This window comes from Aythya ferina, assembly GCF_964211825.1.
Source record: "Aythya ferina genome assembly, chromosome: 9".
NCBI classification, from domain to species: domain Eukaryota; kingdom Metazoa; phylum Chordata; class Aves; order Anseriformes; family Anatidae; genus Aythya; species Aythya ferina.
The window spans coordinates 18,087,927-18,112,034 of NC_140305.1; the positions used below are offsets into that span (position 1 = coordinate 18,087,927).

At 64.6% G+C, this 24,108-nt stretch overlaps 1 protein-coding gene across 1 annotated transcript; it reads right to left on the minus strand.

Annotated features, from left to right (window-relative positions):
• Positions 1–12,788: 12,788 nt before the first annotated feature.
• On the minus strand, positions 12,789–22,669 carry MUC4 (mucin 4, cell surface associated). The gene is made up of 12 exons (XM_084529904.1): positions 22,562–22,669; positions 16,443–21,137; positions 16,070–16,209; positions 15,721–15,885; positions 15,402–15,557; positions 15,021–15,151; positions 14,845–14,933; positions 14,319–14,498; positions 14,026–14,178; positions 13,669–13,788; positions 13,364–13,402; positions 12,789–13,234 (listed from the first exon to the last, which is right to left on the minus strand). Exons 1-12 carry the CDS (start codon positions 22,620–22,622, stop codon positions 13,218–13,220), a joined length of 5,946 nt encoding a protein of 1,981 aa, XP_084386030.1. The 5' UTR covers positions 22,623–22,669; the 3' UTR covers positions 12,789–13,217.
• Positions 22,670–24,108: the final 1,439 nt, after the last annotated feature.

The following is a 24,108-nucleotide window of genomic DNA, read 5'->3' on the forward strand; positions in this document are numbered from 1 at the left end:
CCCGCCCAGTGTCCCTCCAGCTCCTGTCACCCCTCAGCTGCTGTCCCCCGTGCCAGCAGGGCACACGGTGGCTCTCAGCGCTGCTGGGCCAGCCACAGCCACATTGTCCCCAGCTCCACCTGTCCCCACCGAGAAGGGGACGGGCAAAACAGTGCCATCAGGCAGCAGCACTGCTCCCGAGCAAACTCTGGAGGTGTTCAGGGGGCTGGAGAACATCGCTGGAGAGCCAACACCAGGAACAACTGTCCCTGTAGAGCAAGGGACTGTTCCCATGGCACTTACAGGTCACGTCCCAGCACCAGGCGGAGGTTTGTCCCCACCAGTGCCACTTGTCCTAGCTGCTCAACCAGAGCTGGGGACAAAAGCATCTTCCTCAGCCACGACCGAAGCGAGCGATGCCCGTGAGTTGGCGCAGCCCTACGGCGCTGTCACAGCAGAGGGGACGCTGGGGACAGCGTGGAGCACCGTGCCATCTCCTGCTGCACACAGCACGGGGACATCGCCCCCTGCTATCAGCGAGAGCCCCGCTGAGCCACACGCAACCACCGTGCTCCTGTCCCAAAAGGCCACCCCGGAGCTGGACACGGCCACCTCTCCTCCTGCCACAGCAGCCAGCGTCTCGCCGGCCTCCCCTGGGGACACAACCCACTCCGTGGAGCCACCAGCAGCCCTGGGTGGCCCTGTCACCGACCCCACTGCTCCAGCAGCCACCGGGGGTCCCCTCCAGACAGCCACTGAAGGATCCAGGACCCCACTGCCTGCAGCCCCCCCGGGAGCATCCTCAGCAGCGAGCACCTTTCCTCCTGCCACCGCTGGTGTCAGCGAGGCTGCGGGGCCAGGGACACCAGCCCCCGGCACTGCTGGAGCTGGGCTGCTCGGATCCAACCCTGCCACCCGTCCCCGTGCCACCACACGGGCACCAGGACCACCAGCCATGGCACTGGATGTCACCAACACAGAGCACGTCCCCACCATGCCACTTCCAACCCCAGGAAAGGCTGAGCTGGCGGCCACTGCTGCCCTGCACACCGAGGCCACACCAAGGGACATGGGGCAGGTCCCCAGCACGGCCCCTGCTGTGTCACTCCCTGGGGGTGGCCTCTCCCCTGGGCTCTCCTCTCCAGTCCCCAGGATCCCCACAGCACAGGTGGATGGGGACAGATCCCCTCCGGCCAGCCCCAGCGTGGCCACGTCCCTGTCCCTCGTGGATGGAGCAAAGACGACGCCTTCCCTCCAGGAGTATGGCACCGGGACCCAGCCAGCTGCCCTCGTTAGCAAAACTCCAATTAGTGCAGCAGAGCTGGGGACAGCATCGCCAACCAGCAGCGACACTGCCACCATGGCATGGGATGGCAGCTCCAGTGCCACCCCAGCTGCTTCAGGGGTGCCCAGGACATTCAGCACCCCTGGGGTACCACGGGCAGGCATCCCGCAGGACAGCAGTGCCACCGCGGGGACGGCAGAGGGGGTGTCCCCATCCAGCAGCCCCCCGGAGGTGGCATTGGGGACGTCCCCAGTGTCCCCAGCCACCCTGATGCCAGCACTGGGTGCCCCCACTGCCCGCCCCGATGGCAGCACCCCTGGGCGGGCAGTGGGGTCACTGTCCCTGGATGTGGGCACCGACCCATCGGGGACAGCTCCCAGCCATGGAATTGTCACCACCGGGCCATCACCAGAGCCACCCACCCCAGGGAGCGACGTCCCCAAAACCGAGCCACCGACCAGCTTTCCCCTCCTGCCCTCCCAGGGCAGTTTTTCGGCCCCATCAGCCTCAGCAGCCCCCAGCCCAGCTCCGGGCACAGCCGTGCCCCTCGGCACCACGGCTGGCAGCCAGGATCCCCCACCTGTAACCACTCAGCCTGCCCAAAACACGGCCACCGAGGGCACCAGGGACAGGTCCCAGGCAGCAGGAGACGGCAGCACCACGCAGGCAGCACCAGGATTGACCCCGTATGAAAGCCCTGCTGGGGATGCCCCCACAGCTACACCCCGCAGCGGGAACACCTCCGTGGGGACAACTCCATCAGTGTCAGCCTCCCCCAGAGCCAGCAGCGCTGCTCAGCCAGCAGTGCGCACGGACACATCCCTGGGCACCTCAGGGGACGGGGCCGTGGGGCTGCCCCCCACTCTGCCCACCCCTGTGGCTGGGGGTGCTGAGCCAGGCACCATCAGGGCCACCCCGGTGTCACCCTATGCACCGGGCAGCCAAAACCCTGTGGCAGGGGCAGGGACAGTGTCACCCACAGCTCCGGAGCTGGTCACGGCACCATCTCCTGTCCTCGGCCACAGCACGGTGGAGCCAGTCGTGAGCGTGTCCCCTCCTGTGCTCGGGGACACCACTCTGGCTGTGGTGGCATCCTCTGTGACACCCAGCACCAGTGCCACCAGTCTGGCAGCAGGAATAACCACTGCCAGCCCCAGCACGGTCACAGCACCCAGCTCCGCTACCTCCAGCAGCACCTCTGCCCTGTACAGCCCCCGTGGCACCCCTGGGACCCCCACCGAGGCCACCAGCAGCACCCGGTCCCCCTCTGTCACCCACAATGTCCCCATCAGCCCGGGCAGGGTGACGAGCCACGATGCCAGCCCTGCGTTTGCTGCCGTGCCCAGCGTGGCCAGAGGGACCCCGCCAGCAGCCACCAGCCCCGGTGGCACAGCTCCTGCCTTGGGGACACAGAGGGGACCGGCCACCACGCCGAGGAATCCTGCTCACACCACTTCCAGCCACGGACACCCCGTGCCAGAGCCCCAGCCCAGCCACGGGCTCGGTAAGTCGATTTTCTTCCTCCTTAGGGCGATGAAGAGGAGGGGGCTGCGGGTTGGCACAGCACCGTGGTGACAGCAGGAAGAGCCCCAAAGCCCTTGGGGGGGGCTCAGCCCCGTCTGTGCATTCCCAACTCCCCCCTCACCACTGCAGGGGCCAAACCCTGCACCCCTTCCCCATCCCACCCCTCCTCCTTTTCGGGCTTTTTTTTTTTTTCCCCTTAACCTTTACAGCAGAAGTGAGCGAATTCACCAAAGTACCCGCTCACATTTTGCCCCAATCCCACCCAGAAAGCAAGCGGGGTTTGTAGGGTTAAGCACCCGCAGGCACAGACCCCCCCACCCTCCCCCTGTGCCTTAGGACGTGCCGGGCACAGCGCGCCGGGCTCGTTAATCACGGCATTCCAGCCCAAAATTGGAGGAGTCACCGAAGTGGCTCATTTCCTCCAGATGCGAGCCCTGCTTGAGTCACCCAAGACCAAATTGGGTTAAAAATCGTGACAGCATCGGGGCGGGCGGGGGCACCCACGGGGAAAGGCTCCCTGGAGGGGCTCGCCCCGCGTCCCTCATTCCTAAAATCATCCATCATTCCCAAAATCGCATCCCGGGGCACGAGGGCGTGCTTGTCTTGGCTGCGAGAAAGCCGGGGCAGAAGTGGCTCGTTTCTAACCTTCTCCATTAATCTCCTGCCCGCCCCAGGCCCGGCGGTGTCCCTGTACCCGTTCGGCACGGAGGGAGGTGACAGGGAGTGCGTCCAGCGGGCGGTGGATTTCAATTCCCCCTTGTTCAAGCCGGAGATCGGGTTCCCCTTCGGGAAGGCGCTGCGTGACTCCCTCTACGTGAGTTCCTGCGGCCGCAGAGCGTGTCAGGGATGTACAGCTCCATAGGAAAAAATAATAATAATAAGGAAAAAAAAAAAAAAACACAACACACAGAGACACAAAAATGGAACAGAAACCTAATTTAATCCGAATGTTATTTTTTCCCAGCTTAAAATAGACATTTTCTGCTTGCATGTGGGCAGAGTAGGGATTAAAATCCCCCCTCCAGGCCAAGGGGAACCGCTCGGGGAGCCGGGTGCCGGGGCCTAATGGGTGATTTTGGTCAGTTTACAGACAATGGGCAAATTATTTTCCCACCCACGGACAACGTCGTCCCCTCCAACCCCAACCCGCCTGCCCGGGGGTTCAGTGGCCACGAGGCGCTGCCAATGGTGGCTGTTTTTTGGGAGGATGCAGACTTCTCGCGGGGCATCGGCACCACCTGGTACCAGGTCAGGGCCACCAGGGACCTGCACCCGGAGATCCCAGTGCCCCTGTCAGCCCTCACCCACTGACCCCCCCTTGTGAAAATCAGGAATACCTCACCCTCGGCTCTACCCGAGACCCCCTCGTCCGGGACGTGGAGGCAAAAATTGAGAAATACCTGAAAATCCCATACACGGCGAGATGGACCCTGAAGGTGACGTGGGAGAAGGCTCCGGCGTACCCGTCCCAGCAGGACGATGCCCAGGTGACGAAGGGGACAGCCACCAGCGATGGATGGGGCACGGCAGAGCCCAGCTGGATGGGTATTTGGGGTCTCGCCTTGGTTTTGCCCGGACCCACACCAGGGCACGGTGTATTTTTACATTTCAATCCTGCTGCATCCTCGGTGTGCGCTTCGGGGAGAGGGGAGGGAGGCTGTGGGGTGCTGACGTGTGGGTTCCTGCAGACCAGCACGTACCAGGCTGTCCTCTCCACCGACGGGAACCAGTCCTTCGCCCTGCTGCTGTACCAGGACGGTGCCATGCGGTGGGACTACGCCGGGCTGGCAGCTGGGAACGTGCTGATCGGCTTCTCCAGGTGCCCTGCATTTTGGGACACCCCATATTCCTCCACCGTGCTGGGGCCATCAAGGCATCTCCTCCCCAGGAGAGCCCAGCTCCCACCTCGCCCAACCCCATCCCTTTTAACCCCTCTCTCTGCAAACTGGCAGGAAAAACCTACGGAGCCCCCCAGCCTGAAACCCCGCCGGGCGCTCTGTGCCGAGCCATCGCCCCGCTGGGCAGGCAGTGGTGATAGGGGGGTGGGAGGGAGACCCCAACCCAATCCTAACCCCAAACCCGCTCTCTTTACGCAGCGGTGATGGGTATGCCCGAAACAACGAGCTGACTCAGCAGCCACCAGCAGTGAGGTACCGACCCGACCAGCACCGCAGCCCTGGCACCGGTACGGCACCTTCAGTCCGGGGCTGGTGGGGGGACGGATGGCACCAGGACCCCCCTGTGGGGTTTTTGGTGGTCTCTGCAGCTCCAATGGCTGTGTTGTTCTCCTGTCGTCCCCCCAGACGTGCGGGGGCTGTGGCTGTACCGGCTGGACAGCCACGGCCGGGTGAATTACCGGCTGCGGTGCCTGGCGTGGCTGGAGGCACAGCCTGCCCCAAACACCTGGAGCACGGAGCTGCCACCCTGCCCCTGCTCGCGGCCCCAGGCCGAGCTGGACCCCCGCTACCGCCGCAGCAGAGGTGCTGAGCATGGGGCTGAGCCCCCTCCTGCAGCCGGGGTGGCTGCCACCCCCCGGGATGTCTCAGACCCGGCAGACAGCACCGTGAGGGTGCTGCGCACCGCGTCCCCCAGCCGGGCAGGAGCTGGGGTGCGGTGTGTGTACCGAGGCACGAGCTTGCTGGAGGGCTGGCAGGAGCGAGCCTGGAGGCCTCCCACCCGTGCCACGGCTGGTAAGAGGGCACAGTGCTCCCTAAAACACCCGTGGGGTCCCCCCGTGTGCACAGGGGCACAGCGGGGTCCCCGCACCCCCAGCACCCATCCTCCATCCTCCCGCAGACGAGGAGCTGGAGGCGTTCGAGTGGTGCTGCCGGCGCGTGGGGAAGCCCCGGTTCTGCAGCAGGTTTGCCGAGAAGAGACCGAGGACCGGCTGCGAGGGATACCTGCCACCCACCCCCGGTGAGTCCCCGGGGTCCCTCTCCTCCGTGCTGGGCTGGACATGCCTGATGGAGACTGCTGCGTGCTCTGATCTGCCCTCCTCCACGCGATGACAGCAGCATTCGCTTCCCTTCCTCCCCCCAAAATGTCTCCATCTCCTTCGCACCCCAGCCAGTGCCTTCGGGGACCCCCACATCACCACCCTGGATGGCCTCAGCTACACCTTCAATGGCCTTGGGGACTTTGTCCTGCTGCTGGCCGGCGATGCCCGGAGCAGCTTCGTGCTGCAAGGGCGCACAGCCCGGACTGGCACAGCCCAGGCCACCAACTTCGTGGCCTTCGCTGCCCAGTACATCTCCAGCACCACCACCACAGTGAGTAGGAGCAACCTGGGAATTGGTCTGAGCATCTAACGGGACAGTTTGGGTGTTGTTTCTGCATGTACCTACAAGTGCTCGGGACCAGAGGAGCATCCTGCCACCTCCCGTCAGCCCAGCAAGGTGCTGAGGGCAGTGAGTTGGGCTCAGAATAACGAGGCACGGCTCTGACACCTCTGGCAAGCTGTCCAGTGTGGGTCTGGAGCCCTGCAGGGACGCGGGCTGCTCCAGCCCTCCCTCTGCACCACATCCACCGGGATCCTTTGGATGTGGTAGTGCCCTTCCTTGCTTTGCAGAACTGCTCCCCGCACTCGTTTCAGTACATAACATCCCCCAGCGTCACCAGAAGGAGCCCCTGAGCAGCAGGAGAGAGCCTGGAGCCACCACCACAGCTCTCCACATTGCGAGGGTCAGCCAAGCAGTGGTGGCAGCCTGGATGTGCCCTGGGATGGTGGCAGCGGGGGCAGCTCTCCATCTTCACCCACACCACCACCCCAGCTGCATTATATTTTGTTTTCTGGGGTGATGAGCGTGCCAGCACGACCCTGGGCTGAACATCTCTGCTGGGGCTGGAGAAGGACGGGGTGTAACATCACGTCCCCAGCAGGAGGTGGGGAGGGAGGAGCGGAGGGGCTGACGGGGACATCCATTGCCACTTGCAGGTTGAGTGGACTCTGGGGAGCCAGGGTGACATCCAAGTCCTCCTGAACAACCAAACCATCCAGTTTGCCTACTCCCAAGGTGAGCGGGACGTGGCGTTAAACATTCAGTGTGTCTGGGGGGGTTGAGGGGTGTCCCCATCCCTCAGGAACCTGGCCAGGGGGGATGAGGAGACCTCCCCTCCTCGAATTCAGAGGCATCATTTCAGACCCAGGCTCACGTGGGCTCTCCCCTTGTGCTCCTCTCCCCTTGCAGACGTGGGTGCCGAGGTGCACTACAGCCCTGGGGTGCTGCTGGTCAACTCCTCCTCCGTCACGGCCACCTTTGATGGCACCGTCTCCATCTCCATCTCAGCCAGCGCCGGGCTCCTCAGCGTGGTGTGCAGCCTGCCAGATCGGTACCGCAACACCACCAAGGGCCTCTTGGGTGAGGGCACCACCAGATGGGCCACAGCAGCCTCATTTCTCCTCCAACATGGCCGCAGGGCCAGGGTGCAAGGTCCCCTTCCCACCCCAAGGCGGGTGGAAGAGGCTGTGGGAGCCTGGTTCTGGGTGTCCCCGAGCGGCACCAGAGAGGGGACCCCAATCCTGTGGTGGTGCCCCCACAGGTGTGTGGGACAACAACCCTGCAGATGACTTCCAGATGCCGAACGGGACCAGCATCCCTGTGAACAGCAGCGAGGAGGAGATCTTCAGCTATGGGATGACCTGTAAGGCCGGGCTGGGGATCCACCCTGGCCATCCCCGTGCTCCGGCACCTTCCGGCCACGCTTTGGCTGGAGAGATTTGGACACTTGTCTGGGCAAGACTGGTGCCAGGGAACCCTTTGGTCTCTTCTTTGCTCCGTGTAAACCATCCCTGAAGAGGAAAAAGCTAAAAACCAAAGGCCCTACCCAGTTGTGCTCTCTTGCAGGGGATGTTGGAGAGCACAGCCTGTTCGCCCAGCCCCTGGCCGCACCGGAGAAGAACTTCACCCCCATCTTCTTGTCTCGGCTGCGGCAGGAGAAGGAAAGCCAGTACCAGCAGGCAGCCTCGCGGTGCCACGGCAGCAAGGAGTGCATCTACGACATGCTGAGCACTGGGGACGTGACCCTGGGCCTGGCCACCCAGAGCCTCGTGGAGGACTTCCAGGAGAAGAAGACGGCGCTCAGTAAGTGGAGAAGGTCCTCACCTCCACGAGGGCACGGGTTGGATAGCGGCTCCCTGGGTCCCCTTGCTCCATGTGAGGCAAGAGAGATGCCTCCAAGGTCTTGGATTTTTCTCCACGCCTGGGAGATGCCACCAGCAGGAGAGATGCCACCAAGGTCTTGAGTTGCGTTGCCTGTCTGGCTGCTCTCCGGGCTTTTTTTGCCATCTGGGGGGGATTTTTGGCTGGTGGTCACATCTACACCTGCCTGGGGTCTGTCCCCTCCTGGCCAGGAGGGCTGCAGAGCCGAGGGATGCCAAGGCCACGTGTTGAGCACACCGGGCTGCTGTTTCCTCAGACACCTTCCCTCCCGTCATCGTTGGCGACCCGTCCCTCACAGCCTTCAGGACGCAGCGGGTGACGAGGCAGTACCGAGCCGAGGGGCCAGGCGCGCTCTTTGTCCCCCACATCTCCCCAGAGCTCAACATTTCGGGTAGGGATGGGGACAGCGGGCAGCCGGGGCAGGACGGGCACCCCACAGACACCGGGCTTTGGGGAGAACCCCTCCGGGAGGACAGGGACGTGACCCTCACCGCGTGTCCCCCTCCGGCCCCCGCAGAGAACGGCACCCTGACGTGGGAGCCCCGCGGGACGGCCCCGCTCAGCATCACCCTGCAGGCCGTGGGCTCCCAGCACCTCGCCGCCCTGCTCCAGCTCAGCTTCACCCTCTGCAGCTGCCGCACGAGCCGCGAGTGCGACTACAACGACACGGCCACCGTCAACAGCTCCTCACTGCAGGTACCACCTCGGGGCAGCGCCGTGTGCCGCGGCCACCCTCTCTGTCCATCCATCCTCGTGTCCCCTAAGCCGGTGTCCCCGTCCCCTTGGCAGCTGGCAGCCTGCAGGTGTGAGGACGGCTTCTCGGGTCCCTTCTGCCAGCACCCACCGGACCCCTGCGCCCAAGGGTGCTTCCCTGGGGTGGGCTGCGACCCGCTCACCGGCTGCGGCCCCTGCCCACCTGGCCTGACGGGCGATGGGAGGCACTGCTCAGGTGATGAGGGCTGGCTTTGGGAAGGAACGGGGTGCCAAAAGGCTTCGCCCGGTGCCACGCTGCGTTGTCCCCGCAGATATCGATGAGTGCGCGCAGGGGATGGCGTGTCCGGGGAACGGCACCTGCACCAACACCATGGGCAGCTACACCTGCTCCTGCCCGGATGGTGCGGAGGGTGAGTGATGGCAACCTGGGGTGTGATTTGGGATCTCAGCCCCAAAATCTGCCAGGGCGAGCAGCTCAGGGTGCCTGGTGCTGAGGCTCGGCTGGGCAGAGACGTGGTCCTCGTCCCTGTCCCCTCCCTGGTCTCAGTACCCAGCCCCTGCCAACCTGCAGTCCTCAGCGTCAGGAGGGATCGAGATGCTCCAGCCCAGGGTCCTGAAGTATCATTAATATGCTAGGAAAATATTTTTTTCAGTGCAATTTTTTTTTCTTTGAGAAAACTCATCCCATCAAAGCTTGCAGGCACATGTGAAGGTTTGTAGGGTCAGGTCCCGTTTTCAGATGTTTTTGGTGGTGTTTGCTCCTGTTGTGATGCAGCAGGCTGGGATGTTTCAAGGGCAAAAGACTGGGAGGGTGCAGGGCTTTTCCTCAAGGACCTGAATTTATATAGAAGACTTAAAAAAAAAAATAAAAAAAAATGGGGGGAGGAGGGGAAGAGAAGAAAGGCTCGCAGCGTGGGAGCAGCGAGGATGGAGCAGTGCACTTTGACCAGTGCCTGCCCCTGAGCCGTGTGGGCGCAGACCAGTGTCCCCGTGTCACCCTGCTCCATCCCACAGGCGAGGGGCCGGGCTGTGGCACAGCCTGCAGGTCCCATTCCTGCCCCGAGGGCTTCTGCAGCAACGGGGGTCGCTGCCACCTGCACCCCTCCTCCTGTGCGCCCACCTGCCTGTGTCCCCCGGCCTTCACCGACCAGCGCTGCCTGGTGGCAGGGGGGGACTTTCAGCCCCCGGCCAGCCCAGGTGGGTGCCCGTGCCCCGTGCCCTGTCCCAGCTCGGCCAGCCCAGGGGCACAAAAGGCACCGTGGTGGTTTTTCCCTGCAGATCTGCCCCGGAGGAGCGTGAGGCTGCAGGTCAGGGCGCTGCAAAACGCCACAGCTGGGGAAGTCAACGCCTCCGTACGTAGCTGGCAGGGGACGGGGTGTCACGGTGGCTCAGGGACGGGGGGATGCTGCAGCATGGGGTGCCCGTGCCTCCTGCACCCCGTGCATCCCCTCCCGTGGCATCCCCAGGGATCCAGCAGCTCCTTCCCGTGTGCTCCCCGCTGGTCCCCAAGGCAGGAATGAGGCCGAGCAGCCCTCGGGGCTGGGGCACGGTGCCTGCAGCCCTCTGCTCACCCCCACACACCCCTCGGCACAGGTCTCGGCCATCCTGGGCTCCCTGGAGGTGAAGGCTTTCCAGGGCAACACCAACATCACCCGCATGTGAGTGTCGAGCAGACGAGGCAAGGGTTGGGGTACAAAGGACATTTCTCCCCCCGGGCCATGCAGGAATCTGCTTTTCCAGCCCCCACATTTCTAAATCTTTAAAAATACCGCAGGGCAGCTGCTGGCTTTGCCTTCACCGTGGTGGCTGAGTTTGCCTATGGCAGCAGCGGCTCCGTGATCCAGTTCCTGAACGAGGAGCTGCTGGGGGCCATCGCCAGCGCCTTCAACAAGCAGCGGGGACGGCGGGACGTGGGCACAGACCTCCTCTTCGAGCACCTGCACCTGGACAACGTCACTGACGTGGTGAAGTGTGAGTGCCCCCGGCACCGTGGTGTCCCCATGGTCCATCCCCTGCCACCTGGCGTGCCCCGGAGTCTGGGGGGTGGAAGGGGCTTGGTGGTGATTCCTATCCAAGGGAGAGCTTGGGGATGGTGTCCCAAAAGCCAGGGACACCCCAAATTATGGGCTAACCCTGTGCCATCTCTCACCAGTGACGGTGGCGGAGCTGAGGCACTACTTCTCCTGCGCTCTGTATGGCTACGAAGGCTACCAGCTAGACTACGTGGGGACCACTGGCTTCCTCTGCATCTCCCCTTGCAAGAAGGGCTACTGCCAGCACGGCGGCCAGTGCCAGCACCTGCCCGAGGGCCCCATGTGCAGGTAGAAAGCAGTGACACCACGGTGGAGGCCACCCCATGTGGCCACCTCTCCCCACAGCCAAACTTTGGCTCCATCCCTTCCACAGCTGCACCCCTTTCTCCATCTTCTCCCCGGCTGGTGCACGGTGTGAGCAGCTCGCCGTCAGCCTCGCCGCCTTCCTCGGCATCCTGCTGGGGGCCCTGGCTCTGCTCTGCCTCCTGCTCGCCGCCGCCTGCCTCGCCTTGCGCCTCTGCCGCCGGCACCGGGAGCCCTGGGGGTGAGCGAGGGGCGAGGGGCAGCGGGGGCTGGACCCACACGGGATGGGTGCTGTGGGGTGTGAGAGCAGCAGGGAATGGAGGCTGGGATTCAAGGAGAGGTTTGCCAGGATGAAAAAATGGAAAATCCCTCCCCAAAAAAGGGCAAAGGGTGCTGGGGGAAGGCACCCTGCTGCAGGTACCTGGTATAACAGCATCAGCGGGGTGACTTCAGCTTCCTTCTTCCCCCCCGTGTCAGAAATTATTTGCATTTCTTCCTCATCCCACCCAGTGCTCGGTTACAGAAGGGCTTTCCATTTGACTCGCATTTGAATGCCATCCAAATGTTCTCCACCAAAACTCATGCTCCCCTGGAAAGAGCTGGGCAGGGAAGTGTGGTCACCTATACTTGGGGCAGGGCAAGAAATAGGGGGGGTGTGTGCAGTAGCAGGGGCTTTTTTCCCTTAAATCCCTGTCCCACAGCCCTGCCTACCCTATACTCAGTCACTGCTCCCCACGCCGGGGCCTGGGACAAGGCAGGGGCTCTCCTGACCCCATTCTGTGCCCCTCTCCTAGGACCAAGGACACCTTCTGGAGGCCTCGGCCGTTCTCCTGTGAGCACACCCTGCAGCCCAACCCGGCCTCTGCTTTGTGCAGCACCCGTACCCCAGCTCGGGCATGTGCTGGGTCACTGGGGTGGCTCCGCGCCCCCCGGTGTCCCCCAGCTCTGCTCCTCTTCCTCACCCCAGCCCTGACGAAGGCAGCAGAGAGAGCAGAGAGCACCCGCTCCCACGGCTCGGGAAGGCTTTGGGAACCACAGCTCCAGGCCATCGACCCATCCGTCCAGGTCTGCCCGGGGTTATTGTCCCCTGCGTGGGGTGGCGCTGGCCTGGCTGGGCACCGATGTCCTTGTCCCGGGGCTCAGAGTCCATCGGAGCTGCCCTGCGGTGCCCAGTCCTGGGGCATCAGGGACATCGGGGGCTGCACTGCTGGGGGACTCGTAGCAAAACCAGCACCTCTTGTCCCGTCCCTTCTTTGCAGATAAGGATCAAGAGACCCCAGGTCAGGGCTCCAAGCCAGCCTGCCCTGCAGCCGTAGCCTCCCTGCAGCCCCTCCAGCACCGAGACGTGGCCGCTCCTGGGGGTCCCGGCTCCGTGCCCACCCAGGGCAGGGGCAGCATCGGATGGGGGGCTCCGGGCACGTGCCCGCTGGGCATGGAGCATCGCATCTGGGGGCTGTGGGAGGTGTCTGTGCTACAGGGGGGGATGCTTGGGTCAGCAAAATAAGGGTCTCGCCTCCTGCTCGGGACCTGCAGAAGTGACCGGGGTCACCTGTGGGTGAGTCTGTCTGGTGTGCCCTGCACAGCGCGGCTGGACCCGGGGATCATGACCCGTTATGAACAGAATAAATGTGAAATGACAGCACGCTGCTGCGTGGTGTGTGCACCCCACCTCACAGCTCTTCCAGATCGCCTCTCACGGCTCAGATGGCACCGGTCAGGCCCTGGTCCCTGCTCCAAGCCTGCCCCCGTCCTCCTCCCACACCCCCAACAGACACCACAGTGATGCTCAGACCCTCCCACACTTTATTGAAGAGACTAGATTTGACGAGGACTACTTGTGGTTTCAGAAGAAGTGCAGATGCTCTCTCACACTCACAAATTATTATTTTTCTCCCAATGTTTCTGACCGTGGGGGTGGCCCCAAGCAAGGTGACCCGAACCCCTCCACCAGCAGCCCTCGCCCTGCCAGCCCCAGGCAGGGGAGCAGGGACAAGGGACACGGTGGCACTGCCTGTCCCCCTGCCACCGGCGAGGAGGTGGCAGAGTTGGGGGGAAAAGGGGAACTTCTACGGTGAAGGGAACCACTGGAACGGGGTGATCATCACCGGGGGGAGTGGGGACACACAGGGGGACACACGGGTTTGCTGGGTATGATCAGGAGTGAAGGACTCGGAGGATCAGCTGTGGTCCAGAGCGCGTTGTGGATGTGCATCCCTTTAGTTACTCGTCCTCCTCATCTGCAAAGAAGTGGTGAGAGCTCGGCCATCTCCTCCCTGAGGGTCTGGGGAGAGCAGCGACCCCCCCCAGGGGGATTTCTGCCTCCTGGGGATGCGGCCGGCGGAGAGGAGCCCCCTGATCCCGCTCACCTGTCTGTTCATCTGAGTCGATGTCTTCCGAGGAATCTGCTGAGGATTGCAAGAAAGACCACGGGTAAGATCCCACCCACAGCCACTGCCTCTGTGGGGCTGCCACCCCCAGGTGCCTGCCTCGGGGAGGGACTGGGTGCTGCACAGCACCCCTGGGTGCTGCACGGAGCCCCTGGGTGCTGCTGACCCTCCCCATCTGACCTGCCCAAGGCTTTTGTTGCATTAACTGGGGGTGGCTGGGATGTCCCCTCCCCAATTTGGCACAGAGGTGGCACCGTGCCTGCACACAGGGGCTGGGAACCCACCTGTGCCAAGTGCCTGGTACCCGTCACAGCCGATCCTCGGCCTCTTCTCGCTGTAGCGGGCGCAGAGGCGGGCGCTTGCCGCCTGGTTGCAGCACCAGTCGTACAGCTTCAGCTCCTGGTCTGGGGGCAAGGATTAAAGAAATCAGAAGGGGAGAAGAGTGGGGGCAACCGGCTGCGAGCAAGCAGGGCGCTCGCCGCAGCACAGCCCCGTGCAGCCCCAGAATGGAGACAGGCTGGCACGGGGGTTAAAATGATTTACGGGCTCCAGTTGGTGCCGTGCAGCTTGGCACAGGGATGTTTCCAGCCCACCCACGCCTTGGTTGGCAGCGCAGGGAGGCTGAGGCCGGCTGTGCTTACCACGGAAGGGGGACACCTGTCTGGAGGACCTCCAGTACCTCTCCTGCCGCCCCTCCACGAGCTGCCCCCGGCTGTCGTACAGGCAGCGCACGCCGGCACCGTACCGGTTGGGAGAGGCGGAGTGCAGCATGGACACGCGGGCAGACCACCAGCCTGAAACGGGGCTGCCGTCAGCTTTTGGGCACTGCAGGGGGCCCAAAAGGGGATGGCAGGGTCCCCCCCAAGAGGGGACACCCGGGGGGGACACACAGCCACCCCGCAGGGGACACGCTGGGCACGGCGGTGCCACTTGCCTCCCCGGCTGCTCTTGAAGCGCGGGTCCTGCTGCCCTTGCTGCAGGGAGCAGGGGCAGGCGGGCAGGTCCTGGCTCCACATCCGCGGCTCCTGCTGCCGCCCCGTCCACGCCAGGCACTTCAGGCGGTAGTTGAGGCCCACGCGGCTCTCCAGCTTGTACAGCCACAGCCCGCGGAGATCTGAGAAGGAAGGAAGGCAGGAGATGTGATGGGGATGCCCCCAGCCCCGGGACCCCATGCACAACAGTCCCCCAACACCAGGAAAATGGGGGGAGCAGCGCTTGACAAAGAAGAAATCCCCAGGACACAGCCACGGCACCAAAAATTGATGTGCCAAGGGTGTTTCAGGCTCAGCCTCATGGTTCCTGGAGCCCTGGTGCCCAGGGGAGGCGTTTTATGTGTAAAATCAGGGCAAAACCCCACTGATGGCCAACTCATGGAGAGCCTTGCCGCACCAGCTGGATTCTACCCCCTGTCTGGGGATGTCCCCATCCCCACACAGAGCTTCCCCAGGCCGTGCCCTTACCTGTGTTGTATCCCCTGAACTGATCAGGGCGATATTTGGCAGCCGGGGGTCCCTGAGTCAGGTCATCGTTGTGGTAGGAGCCATCCCCGCTGCGCAGAGGGAAGAGGGGAGAGTCAGGCATCACCCTTCCCAGCTCGGATCACCCCATCCCCGTGCTGTGACACCACGAGCAGTACCTGGTGTACCCGATGAGCACGTTGGCAGCCGGCAGCTGGCTGTAATCCCACCGCATGCCCCCGTCCTGGTACAGGAGCAGCACGTAGGACCTGAAGCCGTCGGTGGTGAGGACGGCCTGGAACGTGTTCGTCTGGGGAGAAGCACGGCGGGAGGGTAAGAAACCGAGCAAAGCTGCCGGGTTTAAAGCTAAATTTAAAACGGGGTGTGGGTCGCTGCAGGTGGTGGCGGAGAGAGGGGCTGGCTTCCTGACATGCCAAACGGAGGCTGGGCGGCTTCAGGAGTGATATTTTTGGCAAAACCAGCTCCTTCTGTCCAGGCACCCATGGGTGCAGCTCTCGCCTTTAGCACCCAGCCACCCCCGAGCCCCGGCAGCCCCTTACCCTCCGGCTGTCACCCCGTGTGCCGTAGGCGGGCGCCCTGTCCCAGGTGATTTTCAGGGTCCAGGCTGCAGAGTAGGAGGACCTCAGGTACCGCCGGACCTTCGCCTCCACGTCGCGGATGAAGGGCGGCTTCTCCGAATTCAGGGTGAGGAACTCCTGCGGGTTTGGGGTGCGCAAACCTCGTTTGTCTCCCAGCAAAGCACAGAAAATTGAAATGCCACCCGCCAACCCCTTCGATCACCCATCCCAAGGGGTATCCTCAAAGATGGATCACCGAAAAGTGCTTAACGAGGTCACACACGGGGATGGCTTCACCCACCTGGTAAAAGGTGGTGCCGGTGCCCCTGGAGAAGTCGGCGTTGTCCCAGAAGACGGCGATCATGGGCACCTCCTCGTGGCCATTGAACCCCCTGGGAGGCGGGTTGGGGTATGTGGGGATGCTGCTGTCGGAGGGTGGGAAGATGATCTGCCCGTTGTCTGTAAACTGAGCACAGGGGAGGAGATGAAGGGGCCACAAAGTCACCTCCTGCCGCAAACGGACCCCGCAAGCACCCCAACCAACCCCTGCTTGCACGGATCCCAAGCCAGGCCCCAGCTCCTGGTGTCTCCCCCAGGTTTTTGGGGGACGGCCGCCCACCCCACAGCAAGTCAGGGCAATGCAGACTCACGTAGAGAGAGTCCCGGAGGGTTTTCCCGAACGGGAACCCAGTCTCGGGCTTGAAAAGTGGAGAGTTGAAGTCCACCCTCCTCTCCACGTACTCGCGGTCGTTTTCCCTTGGTCCGTAGCCATAGAGGGACACGGCTGCGACTAAAACAGGAAAACAAACAAACAAAACAAAGAAAAAAAAAAAAAAGAAAAAAAAAAATGGTTATAGCAAAACCTTTGGTCTGTGCCAACACAAATGTCCGAAACAATTTTGCATTCAGAGACCCAGGCTGGGCAGCAGGAGGACGAGGGACACCGGGACACCCTGCACATCACCTTCCCTCGCAGGGTCCCTCTCCCACCCCTCTCCCTGCCCTACCTGGTGCATCACCTACCTGTGGGGCCGGGTGGAGGCACCGGGGCAGCTGCTGCTGATCGTGGAGGAGCTGGAAGCTTGGAGGATGATGCACGGGCAGCGAGAGCAGCCGTCGTGTTTGTCCCCGGCCCCGGCAGCCCCTTTTTGCCCCCAGGGCTGGGAGCTGCTGGGGACGGGCTGCAGGACACGGTTGGACGCAGGGTGGTGGGGGCAGACCCCCTTTGGGCTCCCCCTTGGCCTGGGATGGGTGCGGGGACTCTTGCCCCTCCAGCAGCAGGGACCCTGTTTGCAGGGGTGGCGCTGCCCAAGGAGGGGCGCAGGGCTGGGGGCGATGAACCCCCGGCAGGTCCTGGCCCCAAAATGTTGGGCAGGGGGCTGCCAGCAGCAGGGCCAGCAGGAGGAAGGACAGAGTGAGACCCCCCAGCTCCCCCTGATCCTACAGCCACGCCAGGACGTGGTTTCCCCAGCACGGGGCCATCGGTGTCCCCTCTGCCTTCAGCCACCACGGGTCTGGGGGGGACCCCGGGGCCCCCAGGCTGGAGAGGAGGCAGGAAGGGGGCAGCCCCCTCCGCGGCAGCCCCCAGCTCTCCCCGTGTCCCCGCGCCCCCCTCACTTCCAGAAACTGGAGAGGAAACTGGTGGGGGGCGAGCAGCCACCCCCTCTGCTGCATCCTCTCCCTCTGAGGCCGAAGGCAGAGCAGGGGCAGCATTGGGGGGTGCGGGGGCACGTGGGGACTCTTCTCCCAAAGGTGCCAGCATCCCTGAGGCCATTTCGTATTCGGGGGACCCCGGCAGAGCGCTCCCAGCACCCACCACAGGCAGTGGGGAGCCTGGTGCCGAGGGGCTGCTCCCACTTGGGGTGCCGGAGGCAGAGGGGGGGCCCCCGTTGGGTGCTGGTGCTGAGCTCCCCCCCGTGCCCCCGGCAGAGGCATCCGGGGCCACCGGGACCAGGGGCTGCACCTCCTGGGGAGAGGACAGGACGGAGGGGGCCAGCACCCCCGATGTGATCTGGATGATGGCCCCTGCCCCGTCTGCCCCGCTGGCACCGGGGGAAGGTGCCCCGGGGGCCGAGGCTCCCGTTTCTTCCCCAGCCAGCTGCACCACGTTGGTTTGGCTCAGGTTTGCATCCGAAAGCCCGAGGTCGGCACCGCTCTGGGTGCCGGGGGCAGGCACGGGGGTCTCCTCGTTGCCTTGGGGGCCAGCAGCCTCCAAGCCTGGGCTCGGTCCTACACCAGCTCCAGGACCTCCTGCTCCCTCGGCAGCTCCACCGCTTGTCCCAGCTGAAGAAGATCCCTCGGGAGATGAGGAGGGAGATGCAGAGTGCAGCACAGCTCCCGTTCCTCCACCAGAGGCTCCAGCTGCTCCATCCAGGTCCTGGGACACCCCCAGGGACTCCCCAGCACCAGCACCAGCCCCTTCGACCCCACTTTGTCCTGCAGCAGGTTGGGTGCCGGGTCCAGCACCCAGGGCAGGCTGCACAGCACCAGGGGCAGCTCCTGCTCCTCCCAGGGCACCTGGGCTGGGTGTATCCGAAACTGATGGAGCTGTGAGTGTGTCACCGGGAGAGGCAGGACCAGGCAGGGACACGGCGCCAGGCAGCAGATCTGTCCCAGAATCCACCCCAGCACCACCAGAGGAGCTCAGGGATGGCTCTGACCCCATCCCACTGCCTCCCAGTGCCTGCCCCTCTGCTGCCGTCACCCCCAGGGCTGCACCAGGCTGGACCCCGAGGGTGGGCGATGGGGGTCCCACGGGTCCATGAGGTGCTGAGCCGGGGACATCCAGCGCTGAACTGAAGCCAGATCCTGGTCCCTCAGCCCCAGGGAGAGCTGCTCCTGCAGGAGCACCAGCTGCCATCCCCCATGGCTGCGACCCCACAAGGAAGGGGGATATGGGGGCTCCTTGGGCAGCACCGAGGTCAGGGTTTGCTGCCATCTCTGCCCCATCGCTGGTCCCAAACACGGCTCCAGATTCAGCAACAGGAGGTGGGAAAGCAGCACCAGGAGCTCCAGGGGCTTGGTTGGGCAGGGGTCCCGGTCCTTCAGCCCCCAAGAGGCTGGGCTCCAGCCCCACATAGCCAGGAGCCGTGGCACCAGGTGGGGACACTTCTCCCAGTGCCGGGGCTGCTCCTGCTCCATCCCCAGGAGCTGCAGCAGGGGACAGCTCGGTGCTGGGCAGGGCTCCTGCTGGGGCTGCCGGCAGCTCTGCGGTATCAGCGGGGCCCTGCTGAGTGCTGCTGGACGTAGAGCTGGTGTCCGTGTAGGGATTTATGCCCCCTGGGTTTGCTGCCTCTGCCGTATCCCCTGCGCTCTCGGTCCCCTGCACCGTGGCGAGCTCTGGGCCAGTTCCGCCGTACGGAGAGCCCTGGGACAGGCGGTCAGGGCCAGGGGCTGCAGCCCCCCCGTTCTCCAAAGTGGAAGATACTGGAAGTGTGTCACTGGGAGAGGCAGGACCAGGCAGGGACACGGCGCCAGGCAGCAGATCTGTCCCAGCCTCCACCCCAGCACCACCAGAGGAGCTCAGGGATGGCTCCGACCCAGTCCCGCTGCCTCCCAGTGCCTGCCCCTCTGCTCCTGGCACCCCCAGGGCTGCGCCGGGCTGGACCCCGAGGGTGGGCGATGGGGGTCCCACGGGTCCATACGATGCTGAGCCAGGGACATCCAGCGCTGAACTGAAGCCAGATCCTGGTCCTTCAACCCCAGGGAGAGCTGCTCCTGTGGGAGCACCAGCTGCCATCCCCCATGGCTGTGACCCCACAAGGAATGGGGATATGGGGGCTCCTTGGGCAGTGCTGAGGTCGGGGTTTGCTGCCATCTCTGCCCCATTGCTGGTCCCAAACACGGCTCCAGATTCAGCAACAGGAGGTGGGAAAGCAGCACCAGGAGCTCCAGGGGCTTGGTTGGGCAGGGGTCCCGGTCCTTCAGCCCCCAAGAGGCCGGGCTCCAGCCCCCCATAGCCAGGAGCCGTGGCACGAGGCGGGGACACTTCTGGTGCTGGGGCTGCTCCTGCTCCATCCCCAGGAGCTGCAGCAGGGGACAGCTCGGTGCTGGGCAGGGCTCCTGCTGGGGCTGCCGGCAGCTCTGCGGTGTCAGCGGGGCCCTGCTGAGTGCTGCTGGACGTAGAGCTGGTGTCACCCTGGGTGTCTGCGTAAGGACTGCCGTCCCCTGCGTCCCCTGCCCGTGCCGTGTCCACTGTGTCCCCCTGAGCAGGCCCTGCCAGGCCATCGGGTGCAGAAGAAGCCGGGCTGGCAGCATCCAGAGCTGAATTGAGGCCGGTGCCAGCTCCATCAGCTCCCTCGGGAGCTCCGGCTGCCGTCCCCCATGGCTGTGACCCCACAAGGGACGGCGAGATGGGCACTCCTGGGGCAGCACCGAGGTCAGGGTTCGCTGTTGTCTCTGCCCCATCAGCAGCTGCAGCCCCTGGGGGTGGGAAAGCAGCCCCGGGAGCGCTGGGGGTGTCCTTGGGGGACAGCAAAGCGGCGTCGTGCTGCGGTTGCTCTTCTCCTGTGGGGCTCTGCCATGGGGCAGGCTGCAGGGAAGGCTCGGCCGGACCCGCAGCCCCCGTGGGCAGAGGCAGGGCGATGGATGGGGCTGTGGCATCCGTGTCACTCTGCGCATCCGTGGGGGCCCTGGAGGCCAGCAGCGAGGTGGCCGTGTCCCCTCGCTCCCCAGGTGAGCCGGGGCTGGCCGGTGACACCGCCGGGGCTCCCTGCACATCTCCGTCCCCGCCACCGGCCGGTCCTGGAGAGGTGGCCGGGCTCAGCCCTGCCTGTCCAGCGAGGAGGGAGGCCTGCCCTGGGTTTTCTGCTGCTCCCGACGCTGTCCCATTCTCTGGAGCCAGATGGGATGAATCAGTTGTGCCAACAGCACCATCCACCGCATCTCCTGCATCACCAGAGCCCGGAGCTGCTGGCCCCGCGGTGACACCCACGGTCCCACTCAGCACCTCGTCCCGCTGTGTTGTGAGCAGCCCCTCGGCTTCAGGGCTGGGGATGGAGGAGGGGGCACTGCCTTCACCGTGGCTGTCCCCAGGCAGGGTGACACCTTCCCCTGCAGCCCCCGTGGCCGTGGCCAGCCCTTGGCTCAGCAGCGCGGTGACACGGGGACCCAGGGGGCTGCTGGTTGTTGGCTCTGCCCCTGCAGCTGCTGGTGGCAGGGTGGTGGGGAGGGATGTGGCATTATCTGTGGGCTCCAAGTCCGCTCCTTCCCTTGTCACCGACGCGAGGACGTCCTTGCTCGTGTCTGCAAACACAGGGGTGGCCCCGGGGGGCGCAGCAGGAGTGGTCCCCAACGCGCCAAGCTCTGAGCTGGGGGTGAAGGCAGGCTGGGGGGTGAAAACCAAGGCGGCAGCCGAAACCGTCTGGTTTCCCTGGGACGCATTAAGGGCCGTGGCCACGTCCGTCACCGCCTGGGGCTCTCCGCTGGGAGCCTGCGTGGCTGCACCAGGGCTCGGCCCAGCCTCAGCGTCGCTCCCCGCAGCCGGAGCGCTGGTCGCGGTCTCCAAATCTGCCTCAGCCCCGGAGGGGAAGGCCGGGCTGGCCGGGCGTCCCGCGAGGATGCTCTGGGTTGTCTCAGTATCAGCCACGGCGCTGCTCGTCCCCGCGGTGCCCGGCGTCGGGGCGCCCCGTGCCTCGCTCTGCGCCGCGGTGGGAGAAGCCGTGTGGGCACCAAGCGGCCCCTCCGTGCTCAGCGGGACGGCGACGGCGGCCCCGAGCCCTGCAGGGAGCACAGGGCAGGGTGTTAATGGGGGAGACGGGGCCAGCAGCCCCCTGCTGCTGGGGTGGGAGCACAGGGGGCGGTGGGACAGCGGGGCAGGGGGTGACACAAAGCAGGCAGGGGGCTGCAGGTACCCGTGTGGCCGCACAAAGGGGAATTTTCCGCCTTTATTTTGCCCCTTCGTGGCGTGGGACCGAGCTCTGCCGTCTTAGGGCAGCCCTTGTCGCTCTCTGCCTCGCTGCAGAGACGCCCCTGGGCGCAGCTTTGCGTTTTTTAATCTTTTGGGGTGTCTGAGAGACATTTAAATACGTTTTACCCACAGCTCTTTGGCAGAGCTCTCTGGCACGGTTTGGTGAAACGTTTGCTGGCTGCAGAGGGCTCCTGGCCCACCGCAGCCCCCAAAGACCTGCCCCCCACCCAGGCCCTTATCTGCAGCAGTTGGATGGAGACCCCCCAACCCCAGGACCCTCTCCCCAGCCCCAAAAGCTGCAGGAGGAGCCCAGCAGCCGCCCGTCGGGGCAGGCACCAGCTTGGTGGCGACGTGTCCCACCCAGCCCTATTTTTAGGACCGGGGCGCAACTGCTGCGGGGATGGAGCGGCAGCCTGGAGGATCTGCTGACACTTGGCTCCGGGCGGCTGCAATTAGGGGAGCCCTAATCAGCACCCTGCGGGTGAGACTGGGCGTTCAGCCCGCTCCCAGCCCCGTTGCCCCTGTTCGGCAGGTTCCCCCCACGAGGCCACCGGCCCCCCAGCAGCAGAGGTGGCTCCCAGGCTCGGTGGCGTGCCGAGAGCTGCGTGCCACCGCAGTGACCCAGCCTCCTGCCCCAGTCCTGGGGTCCCCCCCCGCCTCCCCTTCCTCCGGGCTGCTTCCTCCCCTTCCCCTTCCTGCCCTGCTCCCGTCTTCGCCTGATAAGTGAAGGTGTTTGCAGAAATCCCCCCTTCCCCTATCGGCCGGAGGAGATGAGCCGCTTCCCTTCTCGGCTCGGGGAAAACAGTGAGTCACCCAAGTCGGGTTATTCTGGCACTCTGCACCCTAACAAATCCACCTTTTATCTGAATTCTTGCACGGGGAGCAGGAAATGCCGTGCACCCTGCAGCGGCCGAGCGGGGATGCTCGTGCAAGAGGAGCCTTAGCACGGAGCTGGGCTGTGGGCGAGGTGGAGCAGCCTTGGTGCACCCCCGGTGCCTGCCTTTGGTGTCCTTGCTGCGGGGGGACCTGCCTGCAACCAGCCTTGTGGGGCCGTGCCTGTCCCCTAAAACACTTCCCCAGTTTTTTGGTTGCAAAGGACTGCAAGCACTCATCCTAGGAAAAGTTTCCAATGAAGCCAGAAGGAAAAAAAAGAAAAAACCATCTCAGCCATTCCCCCTGGGGCAGATTGCGCCGGGGATTTGCAAGGACTGGGGTAGCAGGATACGGGACATACCATGCAGAACCCATAGGCAGCATCCCACGAAGGCTGGAAGCGTCCATCCCCTGGTCCCCATGCTGCTGGAGCACCGGGAAGCTGGAAGGGAGCGGGGAGAGCAGCGAGGTGCAGCCCCGGCCCCGCTCTCCTGCTGGAGCTGGAGTCCCACAGGTGCAATCCCGCTCCAGGTCCCTCCTCTTTATAGGGATGGCAGAGGAGGCAGGTCCCCTCCCGCCCCCGGTGCTCTCCCTCCACGTCCCTGTCCCCAGCCCCTTCCCTCCCCGCCCTCCCCTCCACCTCCCCGCGAGGCTCTGGGGTCCCCAAGGGAGCACCGGCCCCTTACAGCTGGGTGCGGGGTGGGGGGCACCCAAAATCCACCCCACAGGGACCTGATCCAGCCAGGGCACAGCCTGGGGGACATACAGCTGGGGCAGGCCCTGGGGCATCACCCAGCCCCTCCCAGTACTCCTCCATGACTGGGAGCACTGGGGAGCCCCATCCAGACCCCCAGCATCACCACCCTGCGTGCGGGCGCAGCAGTGCCGGGGCGGGTGCTGGGTTGCTGCACCCCATATCCCCCCCACCTCCCAGCCCTCTACCCCTACAGCCTCTGCTCCCCACTCGGGGCTCCCCGGGGGTGACAGGCGTTGCACAACACCCAGCAGTGGGTGTTTGGTGAGCAATTAATCGCTCCTTAACCAGCAGTGCCCGCGGGCGGCTCCTGCCCGCTGCCATTAGCGCGGCGTGCCCGCCCCAGCCGGCCTCGGTGGAGCTGGCGGCGGTGGCAGCGGCAGCGTGGGCGATGCCAGGGGTGGCCAAGTCACGCCAAAAACCCGTCACACCAACACACCCACGCCTCACCCCCCTGCCCGGGCACCGGGAGCTGGCCGTAAATCACCGCTCGCCCGGAACGAACGGGGAGAGCGGTGGCGATGCGGGGGGACAGCTCCCAAAAGCTTCCTCTCCTCTGTGCTCCCCAAAGCCCCCTCTGCCCTATTTTGGGCCAGCAGAGCTGAGGTATAGATCAGGGGGAGGATCCAAGGATCTCTCTGAACCCTGGCACCCAGATTGTCCTCGCTATGAGCACGGCGTCCGGCTCTCACCCCGGGAAGGGGCTGTGCATTAAATCCTTCTGCTGTGCCCCAAACCCGTAGATCCTTCTGCTGTGCCCCAAACCAGGATCCCAGCAAGCCGCCAGATCTCTCAGGGCCAGTTCTCATCCGCAGTTATCGAGGCGGCCCAGCACAGGATGGACACCGGAGCCAAGAAATGGGACAGAGAGCACAGGACTCAGATCTGCACAGACACAGCCTGGGTTTGGGGGTCAGCACGGTCCCACCAAACCCAGGGCGGGGAGGTGCTGGATCTGAGGATGGGATCCCCTCGGGATCCTGGGTCTGGGGTGGGCAGTGCCGGGAACCCCAGCGCCGGGGGGCTCAGCAGCAGGCAGCACAGCGTGGCACGGCAGCGCCTTATCGGCCTTCCTGGAATTAATGGGCTGCTTGTTCCAGCCCCGCGGAGATTACGGCATCTCCTGCCGGCAAGGGCATCTGGAGGGGGCTTGG